Genomic DNA, 21,572 nt, shown 5'->3' on the forward strand with positions numbered 1-21,572 from the left:
TATGCACCCATACGATTATTTACTATACATATTACAAATTTGCATAATCATAGCTGCCTGTTTAGACCTCCCTGTAATGATGGTCTAAATGTGCATATTCTGAAACATTTCAACGATACACAAAACTATAAAATCACACTGCACAAAATTATACATCCGCACATAAGTTCATGCAAATTGGTTAAAAATCCAATTTTTTCCCAACTTGTTGATTCTCATCTTTTGGAAAAATCAGACAGTAGAAAAATATACAGTCATGTACATCACAATGGTACTAAGCAAATACTGGTAATTAAGGACATCACAAAGCAAAGAAATATGAATTTTAATTTTTTACCTTTAAGCAAAACAATGCTCGAGTTAACAAGCAGCCAACTAACTTGCTAATCATTAGTTATACCTATACCCTCTAGTTCCAGGCTTTCTATATACATACATCTCATAAAATATAATCAATATATAGTTCCTATTCACTTATACAATGACAACATACATCATTGATATTCACACATAACAACTTAACAAAAATATATGTAGTTGAAACAATTTAATGAAAAATTCAAATATGAGCTATAAGAAACATACATTGCACACAAACAAAGGTTATTCAACTGTTAACATCAACCAGTGAATTATTATATAGTAAAACCCCCTTAAGAAGTTTTCCAGGACAAATTTAAATAATTTTGCTTCAGAAATATTAAACATGAAATTTTACCTTCTTCCAAAATTTACTTGGTTGAAATGTGTAAAAAAATTTTTTTTGCATTTGTCGAGAAAACTCCTTAACAGAGCTTTACATGTTGCAAATTCACAAAATATGATTTTCTACAATAACAGCTGATGCCAGTTTAAACAAATACGAAAATAAAAGTTACATACAAATTCCAGGCATACAAATGTTTCAGAATCGGTCATAAATATGCAATTTCTACATCAAACAACAAAGTGCACTTGGTGCTATTTGCATAAAATACTCTGAAACAAGTTTTAAATTTTTGAAGCATGAACACAAGCAGTGCATTAATTTCAAACACTTTCTCTACTCGTGACTTTCATAGACGGATTCATTACAATTCATGATACCTCTGGTCCCGTCATGCTTCAATCGGGATCATTAATCTTAGTCAATCAGCACCAATCCGGTGCACACTCAGAGCACACTTCACAAGCGTGTTCCTGTGCACGAGTTGCTGCTCCGTGCTGTGGCATCCCAGGCATCTGCTTGTTCCACACACGAGTGAAATACTGCGTCTTTAGCATCCTCATCCTCTCTTACAACCTGAAGAGCTTCAGCTGAGATGTATTCTGGACCCAATGTGGGCAAGGACTACATGGCGCAAGTTACGAGAGATTCAAGGCAGAAAAACCAGTCAAGAAAATTCCTACGTTAATGAAAACTGTGCTCGCAACACATCAAGTTCTGGTGAAAGAATAAATACGAAACTCCAGCGAGGATTTTTTATATATATAATTATATATTTTTTTTTTGGACACTAACACTGGAATGGCTTAAGAAAGTAAGGCACAAGAATGAGGTTTGAACATTCTTTATCCAGGCACTTCAATTTGTGCTAGTATTTACCATCCTCTACAGACTTGCTAGATGAGATGTCATACAGATATGCAGCAATCGTATAAAAAAAATACTCTGAAGCAGTGAACGCTCTGCACAGCGGTAAAGATAAACAATGTCTGAAAACAAGGGGTTCATTTCCTAGGTACGTCAGCTAAAAGCTCCCTTATAATTTACCTATATATCATGCTTACAGGGAGAACTACAATACGTATAAATTGAATAGATTAGTTAAGAAAATTAAGTTTACAGAAAGCATCAAAAGGCCCTTAAAACAAGGCAACACACATTTTTAATGGACTCAACAGACTGCAGAAGAGAAAAAAAAAAACCACTGCACAATACTGTATTGTATAAAAATTTTCATGATTTCAAAAATTAGAAATTTATGTCTACGAGACAATGAATGAAGAAAGGCAACTGTAATGCATGTTAGGCACTTCCAAGATGGTTTGCCCAAGTACAGCGATGAAACTTCATCTGATACTTCTGGTGCTGCGACGACATTACTCTTAGTTCGCATGCAGTCAATACAAGTAACGTTCGGAGACTGGATTCGGAATGTGGACGGCTACGGTTTCTGCCTGAAAGACTCGTGCGCCTTGTCCTAGAAGCGATCCTTGGACCCCCCGTAGGACATCTCCGGCTCTTGTAGGCACTGCAAGTCCTGCAGCTCTTGGAACTTCTCGTGGTCCCTGATGTGTGCGTAGTTTGCCGAGAGGCACATCAGGTAGTGCACCTTGTCAGGAAGTGCACACACTTTTAGCTACACAACTCCAAGGAGATATACAAGGCTTAATTAAACATGTCAACATTCCTTTATGAATCTCCAATTGATTAGTCAAGTACAGTATTGCTTCACTGACTACACAATAAAACAGGATCCACTAATGTGCAATAACTTTACAAAATGGAAATTAGAAGTTAAGAGTGCAATACTTTTCCCCTAACTAATCATCTACATCACAGTCATTACTACAAGTTCATTTTTTTTTTGTTTTTCCACAGATAGGTAAACATCACACATATTCTTTAGCCTCATTTCCAAAATATTTCTTCATAAAATGCTGGAATCAGCAAAAAACTAAAAACCCAAGATTGAAATCAAAATAGAGGTTCCATAATTTTTTTAGACAATACCACAACATAATAATCACACAGCATTGTATTACGTAATTACAAGTGAATCATCTTCATTTTATTTTACAATAATAGTATGACCAGTGATGGCTCGAGACTTTACAGGGTTCTGGACCACTTACTTTTGGATAAGCCTAATGTTTTGGAGGGGCCTTACCGGGGAGGCCTGGGAGGTATGTAAAAAAGGGGGAGGAAAATACCTAAAGAAAATTTTAAGAATGAACACTTTAAAACAAAGTTTTTAAGCCAGTCCGAAACTTATATTTCGAAGATGGTTTTGCTAATCTAGCAAGAAATTTTGATACAACTGCATCGGTAATAAAAGAGTCATAGTGAGGCCCTGCTAGCCACAGTGCCCTACCCTGGAGCCACCCCTATGTATTAACATTTTAGCTATAGTTGTCCTTTGTTGTTTGTACCTTTCAATGTTGGTCCATCACAGCGTGCTACTTGTTGTAGTTGAAGCCACCTGAATATGAATAAAGTATCGTGCCAGCGTATTTAGGCCACTCTTGTAGTTTTATGCTATGCTGCTCATAAAATCTCATTAATAAATTAGTTAAAAATAAATGAACTCCCCAAAATGCAAGAGAAAAAAATTAATGTTCAAGCCTGCATCAACATCTTTTGTATGCTTGACCGTGTACTGACCAGACTGAGGACAACGAGGAGACACGCGACTGTGGCCAGGATGAACATCAGCTCTGCCTTCTCCACGTAGTCCTTGCAGAAGAGTTTCAGCTCGTGCGTGTCGCACACCTCCATGTCCTCCGGGCGTGTGTGGTTGGGAAACAGGAATCCTTCACAAAGGACACACACGTTGCGCACGTTACTTCCCCCACCCCCCGCACACCAGGAGCCCAACAGTCCGGTCGACGACCGGCGACGAGACTCACCGAACTGCTTGAAGTCGATGCACTGTCGGTTGGCCTGAACCAGCGGGTTGCTGCACAGGCCCCAGAAGATCGTGAAGACCAGGGTGACGATCACGAGGAAGCACAGCATCAGGAGCCAGGCCATTTGCAGCACGTACGTGATCCCCATGAACTGCGCAAAGATAGGCGAGTCTCTAAGTGTTCTGACTGGCACATTTCTGAACTGATGTTTACGAGACATTTTGTGGGGAAAAAAACTACCCACTGAATTTCGAAATTTACTTTAAGCCTGCTATCCAACTATATAATGAAGTTGACGAAATTATGAATTATTAGGTGAGGTAATTAATTTAAATGTGCATGTATGTCATACATTGTAAAATGCACTTACATATATGTATAATTCATTTATCAATCAAAAATAATCAGTCCACAGGCATACTATCAATAAACATGAAGACCTAAAAATGTAAAAATTATATTGTCTGACGTGGTCCTCAATATTATTATTTTTATCTTTCCACTGTATCAGTAGGGCCTACTTACAATAAATATATGACAGAAGTGTGGTGATTAATAAATTATGTTAACACAAAACAAAACCGCTTATGTGGAATTCGGAAATATTTTCAAAAGAAAATAACTGAGTGACTTTAATGTCAGAAGATTTTAGATGTAATGATTACAATAATAAGAAAAGACTGATGAAAAAAAAAGTTTTGTTAAGGATATGTTGTGTGCCAGAGAAAGATAAGTTTGTCCAAACTCACATTTAAATCAGACACACACAAGCGTAATTTAACATGACTAAATATGTTTTGCTAACTATAGCAATCATCTTTCAAAATAGCTCATGCATGTCAGCCTGGATTCAGTGTCATGCACGGAGTCTCGCATATCGCTCATATTTGAGGAAGCGGCCAAGCTACTCACGACTGCGCACGAGATGCGGCCCCCTACTCGGGCGCCCCATGCGCGGTAGACCTTGGTGCGCGTGGCCCCAGTCGCCAGGAACCCCACAAACAAGATCATCAGGCCCAGGGCCCCCATGCTCGCTCCAATAACGACAAACACCATCTGCACCGCTTCCACCCTGAACACAACAACACACGATACGTTGACAAAACACTGGGTATATACATTGGGTATATTGCAGGCCAAACGTCTTGCATGCTGTCAATGCTGGGATATGGTGTGTGAGGGATAAGTAGGCCAGAAGGGGAAGTAGGGGAAGGGAATACGTATCAGTGGGTGTCGTCAAGGAGACACTTTTCTTCAGGTGCTATTCCTGTTCAAAATATGTTGACCATGTGCTTATTGAGCAATATGTAGATAAACAAACAGAATCATTACAATGATTGATGTTTTTAGAACAGGGCAGTGCTGAGTCGGCACGATTGGGTGCTGTAGGGCTCCGCCTACTGTTCAGCTCTGTCTGTTCCTTTATGAGCAACGTGTTTCTATTGTGCTATGAGGCCCCGCTCATAAGATGTTTGGCTCACACTACAGGCACAGTGCGCACTACTCTGGTGGCGAATGTGGTTACTAAATGATCCGTTCAGTCAACTTCTTAATGGATTATGAGCTGAATGAACTTAAGTTAATTGGTAACAGTGACTTAAATCTCATTAACTTTGTTTAACTGATAACATAATTCGCACTTCTTTAAAAAGGCCTACAAGAATGAACAACTATGAACAAGGCCATTTTTTAAGAGAGTGCCTAACCTACAGTTCGATGTTCAGAGCTCTCGCATTAAGGAAAGAGCAAAAACTCAAAATTTCCAACACATTTTTTTTTAAATATCATTAACAAAAAAAATTTGAATTGGCCTCACGTTAAGACTAAAATGTGACAAATTTATGTCTGAAATACTTCTTACCATATCAGTCGCAGGTGGAACACTTGGTCGAACATGAGAACGGCAAGCATGGCTCCCCGGTACATGGTCCCACAAAACACACCCACTCCCACGATGCACATGATGGTCGCAATGAGAGTGGCATACGGGATGCGGGTCAGGCAGTTCCGGCAGTGTCCCCCTTCAAACACAAGGCACGGACAAAAATTATCAATCAAAATAAATTAGTGTCCACAAGAGGATGTATGTAGCCTATACTAAACCAGGCCACAATTAAAAAATTGTCCCTGGTGTAGAAAATATTATCAAAATTGTACATCAAGTTTTTTTATTTATATTTTTAAGTTGAGCTTTAAATATTCTGGACAATGAGGTCATATTAGACATGTAAAAATGACAAAAATCAAGGATATTGGAGACAATTACCTATATCCTATAGCAACAAACAATCTCATTTTGAAGAATTCATTTAGGGAAACAATTTGAAATCTAAATAAAAATTATCAATTAAATCAAAATTTGAATGCGGGTCCTCCTGAATGCAACGTTAAATCCATATTAAGTTAGGTTATTAACTAATTATGTACTGGTGGTGTTTCACGCTGGGTGATTTGTCAAGACAGCAAGCAATGATAAACTAGCACTTAAATTCTTTCCATTCTTTTGACGATTAAACAACCAGGTGTATCAAAATAGTTTTACTTTTTTGCGAAGATTTGTTGAATGGAGACCTTCTTCAAAATTCATTTTTTTTTAGAAATTCACAATGTACACGTGTTCAATCTCGAGTTATGAAAAATTACGATAAACAAACAAGTGACAATAGTTGTCAGCCACAGCCACCTGCCACCACCAGCTCACAGCAACATCCGTTATATTTTCCCCTTGGAAAGAAACCAGGTTCAACCCCACAGGGAATTAAACCCGGATATTTTTGGTGGAAGGCAAGTGATTACCGACCACTCAACCACCGTAATTCAATTATTGTTTAGATGAATAAATAAATGTGTTACCCTTGATGCAAATCTCCCAAAAAGAAAAACAAGGATGTGGAAGGGGGGGGGGGGTAATATCCCAGGGGCCCCTGGTTGAGTTTCAAGATTTTTTTTAAATGCATGTGATTACTCTGATAGGATCAAAATTATGAGTCTTTTGATAAAAGATTGCACTGGAAACCTTACAATTTATGTTGTACAGGCAGATCTCTTTTACAGTTATGGCATGGTAACATTTACAGTCTTTTATATACAGACTGGTTTAGAGTAAAAGAATGTAACCCAAATTTGCACAGTTGAGGTTTACATAATTTTACTGTAACAGCATCAATATATATTTTTAAATAATGGGGTTAAAAATTTTTTTTACACTAGATGCTGGAGAGGAGGCCCAGCTAAATAATTTGCCCCTGGTTTCTTTCGATGGCCCTGCCGCTGAGTAGAACCTAATTTAATGAACAACCGTGTAGACAAGTTTGAAGAAACTATCTAACTCATGCGGCAATCCAATCTTGAGCCAAGTATATACTTGCCCCCTCGCCAGGGAAAAGTAAGGCCGTAGGTCAAGTCGCATGAAACGCACTTTGGGGTCAATAAAAAAGTGAATAGACAACGATGGTGTATATTAAAGTGTTATTTTTAAGTGAAATTTAAAAGCTAATGTATAATTGGTTATCATTTCAACATTGATGGTGTCATTCATACTACAACATCTGAGCAAAAGATGTATGTACATTTATGTAATTTCAAAAGTAAAGTAACTTATGTCCAGACTAAGTTAACAGTGAGCCCGTGTGATTCATCTCCCAAATAAGGGACAACACTGGTCCCAACAGGGGAGTGAAGAAGTGATGAAATATTTAATTCAGTTAGTTGAAGAAATTGTCCCAATATTCAAACAATAAATTATTGAATAAAAAATGATAGACTGAATTCACATTGCCTAACTATTACTAATGTTTCCAAAAAAGTTATCAAAGAAAATGGAATGGATAATCATTGCTATTCACTGGAAAAACCCATTACAAAGAAATATGAATTGATGTGCACCACTTCCAAATATGACATCGCTTGACTGGTAAACGAATATGGCACTAGAGTGAAATCATATCAACCGTATGCATTTCAAGAAACCGACATATCATAAATTCTATTTAAAAATTTGTTTTGTGTTCCAATTATTAGCATGTTTGAATTTGAGATTCAAAAATCTCAAATTAATAATGTTGAATTCTTCATAGAAAATTTTCAGATTACAAACGAACGTGGATGTGCACCAACTCAATAAAAATTATTTGACATTGTAACTATTTATGAAAATGGTACTGGTAGAATTGATAATATACCTAGATATTACAATCATTGACTAATCAACTGTTAAAACAATAAAAAATAATATTTTACATTTAAAACATTCATTTGATTGCATTTTTAAAGTTAACTTGGAAATTGTTGTAGACCACGTTGATTATTGTCGCGAAAGTTGAAACAGATTTCCCCAACTGTTACCAACAGATGTAAGTGGAATAAAGGTATTCAACTTGAATTAATATGTATGCGTCTGTTTGTAAGATAATTTTTTTAAATGGAAACTGTATTTTTTTAATACAAAAAAATTATAAAGATTTTAAAGAAAAAATAAGTACAGGTGTATATAGTTGGAAATAATGACATAAAAAATTAATGGACAATAGACAACCAACAATCGGAAGTAATTTGTTTTCCCAGTTATCTAATACAAATATACATTTGCTATATTTTATTCGGAAACAAAAGATATTTGGTAAATTATGATTGGACATTTTAATTTAAAAAATAGAACTTCAATCTATTAAATTGTTTAGGTTATGTTAATTTGTAACAATGAAATAAAACTGGATATGCAATAAGGAATAATTGTGCCCAGGCATCAAAGTTCCGTATTACGTATCGGTGAATATTGGTAATTACAGTTTAATATTACATGTGTTTATTATTTCAAATTTCAATCGAACATTCATCAAATTGTTTAAATTATTTGGAAGGTTTGAGTTGAATACCATTGGATACGCAATACAGAAAAATTACTGTTAAAAAAATAATAAATTGTACAGATGTGATATCGCAAAATATAGTAAAATGGGTGTAATTGTAGTATATAATACAATCACATAGAGATATGAACAGTACTGCCTTATAAATAAGAATAATTAGGGTTATAGTATATAATATATCAAAGTAACACACAAAAAAAAGTATTTTGTAAAAAACTAGCATGTGAATGTTGCCATCAAAAATATACATATTCCTGTGCTTGTCCCATAATTAGAGGCGGTAATTATGTTAGTAACGCCATTAATGACGTCATAAACATTTTGTATGGCATTGAGAACTCCTCCCATGTTTGCTTCTTCCTAAATTTAGTTCTGAAGCACATAATTAAGATAAATTAGATAAATGAGTTAAAATATTTTTTGCACTGGATCAATTCATGTCGTGCTCACATAAATGGGTAAATACTAATAGTAATGGCTTCTAATTGTAGAAAAAAAATACTGAAAGTGAAAAGTTTGTTAGGTTAGGTCAGCTACATAATACTTCAAATTTTTCACTTAAAACTTTTGCAGTTAAGGACATGGAATGAGAAAGAGAGCTAGAACATACAGGTTTGAAAATTATTCCAAAACTTACCATCACCGCCCAAGTTATACTCGGAATGTAACGACTTTTCTGAATATCTGCCAAGGCTTTCACGGGACAAGCCTATTTTACGCCGTACAGGTACCATCGGTACGACTTCCGAGTCTCCAACTTGATCTCTGAAAGTTTGCCGAGGCATTTCTCAAGCAGCAAGATGTGTTAGCCTTTTACATTAAGCACGACACGACCCCGCCAAGCCAAACACAACATCTGATAATAACCAACGATTGGAGTTAAAGTTCTTTGTTCAGATAAGATAGCTCCGCCCAATGACAAGAAGGCGCCAATTTCAATACTCGTTCACAGACTTGTCACAAAATACGTATACTCACCCATTGCTTTACAGGACTAGTCAAACGCGCAGCAAAAATTCTTTCCCGTTGGCCGATTTTTCTTTTTACCGTTCACGTAGGTGTTTACGTCAGTATGTACACTCCTAGTACCTAGAAAAGTAGTTCCGTAATGACTTCCTTCTCTTTAAACCGAACTTTCACATAATCAAAAATCCTCTTTCGATCATCAGAGAAAATATAGTAACAACCACTACTTCACAATTATAATTATCAGCATACCAAAATCACCACATCAGCAATCAATTCAAGGACAACCAGTATTTATTAAAAGTGTACTTGACTTTACCATCCATGTTTGTTGTCATTGATATTGTAGTTTGAATATTTGACTGTAGAGGGCATTATAACGGTAATTTTCTTCCGAATGAGAATTTATATTTTTCCTATCAGGGAAAAAATTGATTTCTAGCTACTTTTGTGGTGACTACATTCAGTTGTCAACTAAACCAGCTGTCTCTTTGAGGTTAGCTTTAGGTATTTACTACTTTATTTCAGGTAATTTATGTTGGAAAGTAAACATTTGTGTTGCATGAATAGAATTGAATTGTGATTCTGTGAAGTTTGTTAGTGAATGCTAATGTTTAATTTATTTTTCTATAAATACTTTTACCACGAAATGTTATCGAATTATTATGAAGTTGAACAGACAGGTACTTTCAAATTGTCGTTGTCTTCCTCCAAATGTGGAGGGAGTATTGAAAGGAGCCCTAACTATGCAAGTAGATGAAATTTTATGGTTTAAAAAAATTACTAAAGACGTAATAGTAAGTGTGCAGTGGTGGGGTGAGCAAGAACCTCTGAAATTCAGGTGAGAAATTTTGAAGGAGGTATTTTTTATTTTGTTATTTTAGTTTAATGCATCAATTTTATATGTTTAGTGTTCATAAGGTTTGCTTATAGATGTTGAATAAAGAATGTTTCACTAAAACACAATTGTGTGTAATAACAGTAGCAGATGTGGAGCTTTGTAAAATAGTTTTTTAAGGACAATATAAGTACTGTTTTCTTTTAATTTTAATTAGTAAGAGTGAATATGCAATCAGAAAATAGGGAAAATTGAATCTGGAAGCCATCAAATCAGTTGATTTGATGCTTTCAGATTTGTGCTTATAAATGGAAATAATATATATATAGATTATAGAAATATGCTTTTTGCATGACTGTTAAAGTTGGTAATTATTTTGTAGAGAGGGGTGTGTAAAAAAGCTTTTTTACTTCCGGACAAAATTTCTCATTCTGTTAAACCAAATTGTGATATTTGGTAAAAGTTCTTTATTACATGTCCAGGTTGATCTCTTGATCCTGATGGCATGATCCTGTTTGCTTTGATCCTGTAGTACTTGATACTTGCTATTTTAATTTAGTATGGTGAAAAATACTGGCCTGACAAAAAAACTTTTGGTAAAACAATGAATGGTCATAAGTTGAATAAAAAAAATATTTTTTTTTTTCCTTTTTATTGAACTTAAAATCATAATTTATTTTTATATCACAAGTTTTTGTTATGTGCAAGATCTTTCGATGTACTAAATTAAAACAGCAAGCATCATGTACCATAGGCTCAAAATGTACAAGATCATGCCATCAGGATCAAGGGATTTATTTTATTTATTTATTTATTTATTTATTTATTATGGCCTTCTATACAACCCAAGCAGATGGGAAGAAGTTGTCAATTTGCAGAACCACATTTCACATACATATATCATTAGAGAACCGCAATAAAATACTACATAAGTATTGCATATGAAAACAAATACATATTTAAACAAATTCAAACAGATAGAAGTTGTCAGTTTAAAAGCACAATATATATATAACAAACATAATTAAAAAACAACAATGAAACATATATATATATATGTTACACATATGATCATAGACAAATAAACAATTTATAAAAACACATTACATATAGCAAACATCACTAAAATACAACAATACAGAAATACATATTTACATGATACAAAAATAAAATAAAATACTATTTATCAAAGAATTCTTCTAATGAGTAGTAAGCTTTTTGTAGTAAAAAGGTTTTAAGTTGAGATGCAAATGTATGGTTATTACTATTTTCCATAATACTTTTTGGGAGTTTGTTAATTAATTTCATGCCCATATAAAATGGATTTAGTGTATATTTTTTGGTTCTATGCTGTACATTATGTATTTTATCAGCGTTTCTTGTTAAATATTTATGTATATCACTATTTTTTACTAATTGTATATTATTGTTATAAAACAATATTGTTTTATATATATATATGCTTACCACAGTCATTATTTTATTTGTTTTAAAAATTTGTCTACAGTGACTTCTGTGTTCCTTACCACATATAATTCTCACAATTCTTTTTTGTAAAATAAATATTTTTTTCCAATTTGAGGAATTCCCCCAAAATATAATACCATAGCTAATAACAGATTGTATATTTGAATAATAATAAGATAAAACAGCACTACTGGAGCACAATTTTGTTAATGTATATATACCAAAGCATGTTGAACTTAATTTTTTGCAGATGTTATCAACATGTGCAGTCCAGGAGAGAGTGTTATCTATAGTAAGACCAAGGAATTTATTACTTTTTACATAATAAAAAATATCATCACCTATCCTAATGTTATTTTGTATTAATGAATTGCTTCTCCGCAATGCGAATTGCATAATAACAGTTTTATTAGAGTTTAAGGTAAGATTATTTGTAGAGAACCATCGCAATGTATCAGTAAGTGTTTGCCTGGTTTTTGTTTCTAATGTATGTCTATTTGGGTCCATAATTAATATACTTGTATCGTCGGCAAACAATATTGGATAACCTAATTTTAAGCTTGTTGGGAAATCATTTACATAAATGTTAAATAAGATGGGACCCAAAATAGAGCCTTGCGGCACACCTTGTGTAACATTTTTTGGCTCAGAAAAACATGCTGTCGTATAATTATTTTCAGTAAATATGATTGACGTAACTTGTTTTCTATTATTAAGATATGATTTAAATAAGTCATGAACCACACCTCTTATACCACAGTTTTCTAGCTTAATCAAAAGTAGATCATGGTTAACACAGTCAAATGCTTTTGAAAGATCGGCAAAGATGCAATTAGTAAAACATTTTTTGTCACAAGATGTTAGAGTATTATTAATAAACTTGGATATGTAATATGGAGCTTTTACCTGGTATTTCTAGTAGAATACCATTTTAATGGTGAATTCAGGTACTTTTAAAATACTGTGATTATGTGTGAACGGTTGGTTAAGAGTCAACTTCATTAATTACTTATTACATACGTATTATGATTTAAATAGATTTTATAAATGTAGTTGATCTCACCCAAAAAACTTTCCATTCATGAGAATCAACAAAACTTATGAAAATCTAGCCTGGGAAACATATATTTATGAAATAAAATAATCAATAATACCACTAAAAATGCATAATTATTAAAAACTCACCTTTGCAGATGACTTACAAGTACTCATAACAACAACATTTCGATTGACGTGAGAATGCCTTGCTGCAAGTATTCAACATGTCGGAAATCTTATGATTCCATGAACACGTTACCAGAAAATGATTCTGCATCATTTAATAAAATAACATAGTGTATAAAAGTCAAATAAGTAAAAATTGCATTTTCAGATTTTTATTTGCTATTTTTTGGATGTGCCACTCTTCTAGATAATTATCCAATATTTGATAATACAAAACAAAATAAAAAAAAAAACAATTAATTTTTGAGAAATCTGTAAAACTTGTAACTACCAGGTGTCTTTGTTTTGCAGGCCACTGCGGTCTAATTGCAACGTAGGCAACAATTCATCAGTCGTGGTGTTTACGTATAGAATTTATACAGCTCCACAATTATTCTACAGCTACTTAGAAGACAGCAAGCAACTCAGTTTAGTCGTAGTTGATGAAAATTTATGCCTGATTGGATCTGCAACTCTGTGCAATTTACGAGAAGCTTTTACTGAACAATCCACGAAACAGATTCGCCTTCCCGTAGTTGACGGTCATGGTGTGAAAATTGCAGAACTGTATCTAAATGTGACCCTGAAGTTCTTCAAAAACATCTGTGACGGCAAAATAAACTCTGCAGGATTGTCGGGTTCCACAACAGAGTTTCCTGTCGTCCAGAAAGCAGTGAGGTTAGTGTGTTGAATTTTACCCGACATATCACCTCTGTCGTACCTTTGAATATATATATAATGTATAGAAGTCGCTAGCCCATGTTAAAATTTCTAATACGGTTTGAGGTAGTTGGTTAATTCACCGCTGCAATCGCCACCATCTCTAGGGCATCAACTTGTGGTGGTCCCTAGCGGACAAGTGTCGAACTCTTCAAACACCCCTTCCCCACCCTCCCTCAAACACGCGTTGTCCTCCACCCACCCTCTACCCCACCTCACATCCCTACAGTTTTGTGAAGCACAAACTCCCGTTGAACGACCTTGAGCTGCAGTGAATGTTTGGTGGGGGGTGCGGGGGAATGACACCGGGCGACAGTGCTGCGCTCTAACGTGCAAATAACAACCCAAGACGATACAGGGCGTTACGGCAGCACCCTGCAGCGGTGAATTTCCCAAGCTGCTCATCATACGCTCCTGAAAAACGTAGAGTAAATCCTATCCACTCGCGACTTCTATACAGTATATATATGTTCAAAGGTCGTACGAAACCCAACGGGCCCTTGACCTGCGCAGAGGGTCGCAGCGCGGCGTGCCGGACTCGCTGGTGGAGCAGCTGCTGTGGCGGGCCCGGAGACTGCGAGATGCCATGGCCAGGTCTGCGCTGGAAGACTGGGAAGAAACGGACGTCCGCCAGCACCGCCCCGAGCGTCGCGCCAGCGAGCCCAGCGACGAGAAACTGCTGAGCGGTCTGCTGGGTGTGTGCATGGGGTCGCCTGTCTCGTGATCTGTCTGCACTTCACAAAGGCAGTGTTAAAAAAAGGTTTTATTTGTGGAGTTTTTGAGGTACACGATATATAATAAAATGTGTGGTTTTAAATGGCAGAGCTTTGTCCAGCTGACTCTATTAGGGACAGATGTATGCATCAATGAAAGTATTAAGGAATCATCCCAGCTACACTTGTAAAAATATTAAAATTGGTAAATGTGTGTGATTTGTCTACTTACTTTTTTGTAGGGTTTTTTAAATCTTGGACATCATTTAGCGAGTATTTTAATGTTGCTTGATAAATGTATTTTTTTAAATATGTATATATTTTTTGGTATAATTCTGATATCAGGGGTGTTTGCATGGGGGAATATATCAACCCTTCCCCCCCCCCCCCCCCATTTTTTTACCCATAAAATCATAAAAAAATGTATTACCGCCACTAACAAAAGGAAAGTATATGAAAGCAAACAGCGGGCAACCCTCTCCCCAAGAAATGAAATTGTGTGTACGCTCCTTGCTAAATGGACCCATCTCATAATTGTTATGATAGCTACACCTGGCAAGACAGAGCAGTGAGGGTGGCTGTGTTCCTGCTGGCAGGAGACTTGGATGACGCAGTGCCGTACGAAGCAATGGAAGTTCTGAACGAAGTAGAACCATCAGCAGAGATGTTGGAGCTGGTTGCGTCCCTCGGTGATGCACCCAGGAGCACCGGAACCGACCCTGAGGTAACTGCCACGTTCCGTCATGAGACCCTGTGTCGTCCTCGTTACGTAGGCCGGGCACATGCGGAACGAGACACATTTTGTCTGATTGTAGTTGGCTTGCATATATTTCTATAAGAGCAATAATCACATGCCACTCAACGCCACAAAACTGTCGCGATTAGACACAAGGCGAGAAAAGCTCCAACTTCGTTCAGAGCTGACCGTTTGATGGCTGCATTTGTCAACAAAGGCAAGCTATAGTGTGTTCATAGCTGTCTAGTTAAAGACTGTTTTTAGTGGTTACTTTATTTTGAGTAAATATTAACTTGTAAACTATTTTAACTGATTTGTTCTTAGTATGTAGCTGGATGCAGATCAATTAATATTTTTAGTTTAGGAAAGAACTATTTTATATAATCCATCTTTGATGGAGTATCATGACAACAATTTGATTTCAAGAATGTAGAAAGAAATAACGTAATGAAAATGCGGTGTTAAGCTGTTGCGAGGCCAATTTGTCTGATTCTGTGTGCATCCAGCCTTAATGTAGTATTATGGTAACTAGTCATGTTTGTAAGCCAGAATGACAGTGACGGAACATGTGGAATGGTACTTTTTACTTGCGTAGTTTTAAATGCTGATGTCGCTACCATGTGCAACAGGTGGTGTTAGATGGTACTACTTGCATATCCACATACCATGTTAATTTTAGCATTATGTTTAGCACATATTTGTGGTGGTAAGTTATAGTATTTTCCCACAAAAGTATTTATCTGTAGCAAGGAGTGTGTGGCATGGCTAAGTTTTTAGTTAGTATAAATAATTTTTTTGGTTGCGGCAAGAAAGAAATAAAAAGCTCGAGCAAGAGTTGGAAGGTATCTTCAAGTAGTTGCCTGTTTAAAAAAATTGCTCTTGATTACATGTTTGGGGATGTTGACAAAGTCTATTAAGTGGCTGTGGTGACAAATGTAAATATGGAATTGATTATACAACAAATATTCAAGTTATTGCAAGTTGACTGCATTAATGCTGAAACTTAAAATTAAAAGGTTTATAGAAGTTTAAAGAAGACCTGTTCATGAATAAAGGGATGAGAAATGACTAATAGATGTGTCTCCTTACACAACATTCATAAAAACTGGAATATTAAAGTACAATCCTCAGGCCATTTCTGTTTGTGCATACTAGAGTTTTGATATTAATCTGCTCTTGTGGGAGATACGACAAAAAAAAAAAAAACTATCTGCTCATTTTCTGTTACTATAAGACAATCAAAACTATGTTTTTCGTATGTCGAACAAGTGTTATTTCAGAAACAAGGATTTGGTTAACAATTCCCTAAATAAAATGTTAATGAAATGGATTTTAAAAAATGTTTCTATGTGGTTTGAAGTGGATGTGGACTGAGGCTCGGAATAATTTCAAATGGAACTACTGGGATTGCAATCTAGCCAAGTAGAGTGGTCTAACATGTCAGAATATAAATGTACCTTGGAAATATGAAATGTGTGTTTTAAATTCAAAACATTTTAATGAACATGTTGTGATTGTATGAAATTGTTTCTCTGTTAGCACATAAAAACAACGGATGAAATTTAGATAATGATTAGAAAGTGTATCTTTCACAGCAGCAGGGAAAACAGCAGTTACCAGCTAATGGAGAGACCCAACCGAAGGAAGCTGCAGAATGTTCTGCGATGACATCAGCGACTTTTGAAAAACAGCCAGTTTCAGCTGTTTCTGTTGCTGATGGTTGGTACCACTGTGTGCTGTTTAGTGGTGCATGTACAAGCTGCTGTCTAAATGCTGCTCTTAAATTGGCAGCATGTCCCTGGTTTTCGTAGCGTTCTGCGACATTTTCTGCCTTTCTGTACTTCCAGTTAGTTTATTGTGGTCAAGTTCATCCTTACTGCCTGTGCTGTGTTTAAATTGGTGATCGGAAAAATCCCAAATTTCTTGAATCCGTATCCAAAAGATTGCAGCGAATCTGAATTTTTGATTCTAAGGGTAAAAAATAAAAATAAATGTAAAATAAATGAAAAATATCAACTACAGTATAAGTTTTTTTTTTCCCCCAAAAGCTAAGTTTCCAGAATCAATACATATTATATTTTTATTTATATAACTAATCCCAAGCATGTGTTGCATATTTCTTTTAATCTATAAATCTTTATAGATACATTATCTCTATCCCAATATCTCTTCTGTACATCTATCTATATATCTGTATCTCTCTCCATCACTATATTTCTCTATGTATCTCTATCCCACTCCATCACTCTGTCTCTATCTTTCTATCTCTCTCCATTTCTATATCTGTCTCTATCTTTTTATATATATCTCTCAACTCGCACGCCACCATTATTATTCAAATCATAGAAAAGATGAACTTACATAAAATACATACTGGTAATTATCTGATCCTACTCGCGCACCACTTTAATTTTTGCTTTAGTTGGTTTTATCGAACTCTCACGTAAACAGTGACGTTACTCGTGTTTTAAACAAGAAGGTAGTTGGTGTTTACAATCTTTGCCATGTTAATACTTGAAGTCAAAATGAGAATGACCTCTAACTCCCCCCTCCCCTCCTCACAATTTCTTTCTGCATAGTAAATCAATTTTTGGCTATGATGAAGTTTAACTCTAATTTCTTGCAGAAGTTTGGTTTTATGTTTGTTCAGCAATATTCATTACATTATGGCATCTTTATGATTCTTCCTGGCAAGTTCCTTTCAAACTATTAAACAAATTTATAGTAAATTAGCCTTTGTATTGCTACAGTTTGTTTTGCTACCCAATAAATTGCTAACCAGTTGACTTCAACTTCAGAATGTACAACCACTCCATAGACTAATTAATACTTCCATGGTTTCAAAGGTCAAGCCTGCAAAATTTCATAGAGAGTGGACGAAAGATTAGTTATCAATCCAATGGCAAAAAATTAAATTCTGCTTTAAGGATTAATTTTATCAGAATCTCACCTAGACAGGTGAAATAGGTTAAAGGTCAAGTGTGCAAAGATTCAACTAAATCAGATGAACGATGCGGAGTGCATAGAAGATTAACACACAAACATTCATTTTTATATATAAGATTACATGTAAAAGCACAATATCTTGGGGAATGGTGACAGAATAGGTATGAACAAAAAAATGTAAACTTCAGAGGTTATTGGTGATAAATTTTTTAGTCTACATTATTTCCTTTAATATTTTTCTTCAAATCTTTTTCCTTGAGTATAGAATTCTTTGAATACTAAGGATTTGATAGTATTTGAAGATTTGATTGGCCCATCTCTAGTTTAAATGAAGATCTGTAGTTCTGATTGTCTTTTTTAAGTTTCTCATTAAGATATATATGTAGTTACATTTCTTTCTGTCTGTTTTGTGGTGGTAGATGGTACATTCTGGCACAGTTCAATTGTAATATTGCATGACATACTGACATAGGTACTTCATTTTACAGCCTTTGGCAATGCAAACGTAATAAAAGACTGGTAGATGCGACTTTCGCCGGCCGTCAGATATGTCAAAAGTTGTAACACTTTACGTAGGATTTACATGTGGGATCACTGAACACTGTCCCTCCTCTTTTTCTCTTTCTTGTACTCTTTCTCTCATGTGCATGTTTTTTTTTATTTAATCACCTAACAGTTCTGCTCTCACAGAGATGATTTTAGTTAAATGTGATATTTAATAAATATATTTGTTGATAATTTATTTAAATTAAAACATATTAACAAAAAACCTATTATAAAATAAAATATGAGACTACTCTAGTACTCTTTAAATGTTACAGTTTGTTACTATATTCATATCTACATAATTATACATTATACATGATTAAAATTTTACCTATCCTAGTTCTTACTGAACGTATAATTTATGTTTTGGTTTTCATGTGCCAAGTTTAACTTAACTTTATTTTTAAGAGTTTAAAAGCATATAATAATTTATGGTATTTATACTTATCATATTTGCTTAACTATTTATTTCAGTTTAAGAAATGAGAGAGTACTGTTGACTTTTAAACTGTGTTGTAATTGTTTTATTCTTCGAAGTTCGCCAACACAAGATGCCAACTAATTTCTCAATTGCCATCCTGTCAGTTAGCTAGTTTGCATCCTTTTCTTCAGTTTCTTTTTCCTAGTGTATTTTGAGCAGTAATTTAGCTAGAAGTAGTTGTTGCCATTACACTTGTAAAGTACGCAGCGTGTCAGAATGCACTGTCTTGTTTTCCAGAGCTCCTGGAAATGGTGGTGAGCATGCGTGTGTGTGTAAGCAGCCTGCATCTGCAGGTGGCTCCTGTCAGCCACGGAACCTACTTCGTAGAGTATGAAGTCCCTCACTGTTTGGTGGCCGGCTGTGCTCCGCTGGCCCGAACAACTTGCTCCCGGAGACTCGTGGGCAGAGGTAGGACGTGACTGTTCAGACATTACAGGCAAAGATCATAATGGTGAATTACGATAAACATAAAGTTGTCAGTCCTCTTGTCATGAATTAAAGACATGCTCAAAACTAAGATAATTATTATTTTTGAACTGTCTTTTATATACAGTGGTCTAATATTTCAGATAATTTTGAATGTAAGATATCTTTAAGTATAATAAAGTTTTGTATGTTTCTTGCCCCGTTAAGACAGATAAGACCCCACCATCTTGGTAATTCACTGATAAAGCAAAGCTTACAATCCAGCATACTTATTATATTTTATAGCTCCAAATGGCTTGGAAGTAGCTTTGAGGATATACTTACGTAATTGGTGAAATGGCAATTGTACAGTTATTAAAGTTTGGGAAGATATTATTCATGTACGTAATGTCATGCAAAAAAATTGGAATATGAACAAATACAAAGTATATTTAAAAAATATATATTTATCAAAGAAATTTAAAAAATGAAAGTCAGCGTAGTGTAATGTGGTTAATGTGGCAGAAGTGTGACGCGCATAGACTTGCAATGTGGGCGTGTGTGTGTGTGTGGGGGCTGTGCAGCGGTGCAGTTCGGACAGAGGTTCGTGCACACGGTGTCGAGGCAAGGGCCCGCCCTGGCGGCCTTGCTGCGGGACATGCACCTGCTGTTCCGGGTGTACTGCCGGCAGCTGAGCGACAGGAAGCGCTCCCTGCTGGGGCAGGCGACCCTGTCGCTGGCGGGGCTGGCCCGGGCCGAGCGGCTCGAGGTCCACCAGGAGCTCGCGGTTCGCGGCGTCGGTGAGGCTGCTTTCCCCAGCTGACCTCTGCCCCACTGTTTGTGTTCCCTTACAAACGACAGTTCTAAGTGACGCTTTCCCTAGCTGACCTCTGCCCCACTGTTTGTGTTACCTTACAAACGACAGTTCACAGTTGGCAGGCAGGAACATGTAACGAGGGGGTCACGGTTGACGAGTGGTCCTAGCATTCGCCCCCCACCAGTGTGATCTGTGATCAATTCCCAGCGGGTTCAACCTCTGATTTTTTCCTCAAACAAAGCAGACATTTCTCAGGGTATTCCCATTTCACCCCTTGTCGTATGTAATGACCCCACTGTCTAGGAGACAGTCTGTTATGTGATTGCAGCAGATTATGTGGTTGTAGATGTTTTCTTAGCTATATTTATGACATTGCTTTTTTCAACTGCAAGAAGAAAACTAAAACCTAAAAATTTACATAATTTCTTTTAAATGTTATGTTTGATAATATCTGAATAATAAACATTATTTATTTTCCATTTTCAGTTCTTTTTACTTTCTCTACTATAATTAGGGACAATATTGTATGGTTTATTTTTAGCTAATTTCATTTTTATGAACAGGAAATATAGATGTTATTGTTTTTATTTTTTAAGAATTCTGTTTATTCGTAATTAGCATATTATTAAACAAAATGACACTTAAATGACTAACTAATATATATTGCACTTTTACAATATAATAATTTTTTAGTAAGCATTGTTAACTAATTCGAACAATAAAAAGAAATTGGCAAGTATTTGTGTGTATGGAAAATACACCATCATAATGTAAAACAGAGTTACTAATAACATTTGCAAAATATAAAAAAAAGTAACAACTATTTTTTTAGTACATACATTTTGTTTCAAACATCCTACTAAACAAACTAAATTTATTGAATTTACTATATTTAAATATATTTTTTTTGTGATTTGACTTAATTTTTGGTAATATAAATGGTGCTTTGTGGTCTATTAACTTGCATTTCGGTGTTACATTTTGTATTAATATTCTTTTCAGTGTTTTCATCACAATCCACCATATAATCTTGTCCCTAGTTACATATACATTAACTTTTGTTTATTGTTATGTGTGTGGAAAGGTTGCAGTGGAGGCATGCGCCACACATCCTGCACAGGTCTGAGTGGTGATCTGATCAGGGGCGTAGCCGGGGGGGGGGGGGGGGTGGTTTAGTGGTTCAACCCCCCCCCCCCCCTCCTTAGCAACAAATCTTTAATTAATTTCTTATTCATCACTCAAACAAATTTCATA

The 21,572-nt window shown here is 35.5% G+C and overlaps 2 protein-coding genes across 15 annotated transcripts in view; one reads left to right on the forward strand and one right to left on the reverse strand.

The window, feature by feature from the left end:
- LOC134532780 (neuronal membrane glycoprotein M6-a) lies at positions 1-9,798 on the reverse strand. Of its 3 annotated transcripts, none has more exons than XM_063369630.1 (7): positions 9,699-9,758; positions 9,118-9,569; positions 5,474-5,633; positions 4,525-4,684; positions 3,613-3,763; positions 3,368-3,516; positions 1-2,315 (listed from the first exon to the last, which is right to left on the reverse strand). In XM_063369630.1, the coding sequence occupies exons 2-7, from the start codon at positions 9,263-9,265 to the stop codon at positions 2,184-2,186; spliced, it is 900 nt and encodes a 299-aa protein (XP_063225700.1). In that variant the 5' UTR covers positions 9,266-9,569; positions 9,699-9,758; the 3' UTR covers positions 1-2,183. The 3 variants fall into 3 exon arrangements, with proteins under 3 accessions (XP_063225700.1, XP_063225701.1, XP_063225702.1); XM_063369631.1 differs by having other exon boundaries at positions 9,118-9,245; positions 9,459-9,723; XM_063369632.1 differs by having other exon boundaries at positions 9,459-9,798.
- LOC134532778 (C2 domain-containing protein 3) overlaps positions 9,771-21,572 on the forward strand; it is a 23,958-nt gene continuing 12,156 nt past the window's right edge. For 2 of the 12 annotated variants that reach the window (XM_063369618.1, XM_063369625.1), the window contains exons 1-7: positions 9,771-10,287; positions 13,267-13,632; positions 14,152-14,369; positions 14,984-15,111; positions 16,719-16,842; positions 19,334-19,504; positions 20,086-20,301. In XM_063369618.1, coding sequence (XP_063225688.1) covers positions 10,112-10,287; positions 13,267-13,632; positions 14,152-14,369; positions 14,984-15,111; positions 16,719-16,842; positions 19,334-19,504; positions 20,086-20,301 — 1,399 coding nt within the window. In that variant the 5' untranslated portion in view covers positions 9,771-10,111. The remainder of the gene's footprint in view (positions 10,288-13,266; positions 13,633-14,151; positions 14,370-14,983; positions 15,112-16,718; positions 16,843-19,333; positions 19,505-20,085; positions 20,302-21,572) is intronic. The other 10 variants (XM_063369619.1, XM_063369626.1, XM_063369621.1 and 7 more) reach the window with 7 other exon arrangements.

Source organism: Bacillus rossius, chromosome 6 (assembly GCF_032445375.1).
Source record: "Bacillus rossius redtenbacheri isolate Brsri chromosome 6, Brsri_v3, whole genome shotgun sequence".
NCBI classification, from domain to species: Eukaryota; Metazoa; Arthropoda; class Insecta; order Phasmatodea; family Bacillidae; genus Bacillus; species Bacillus rossius.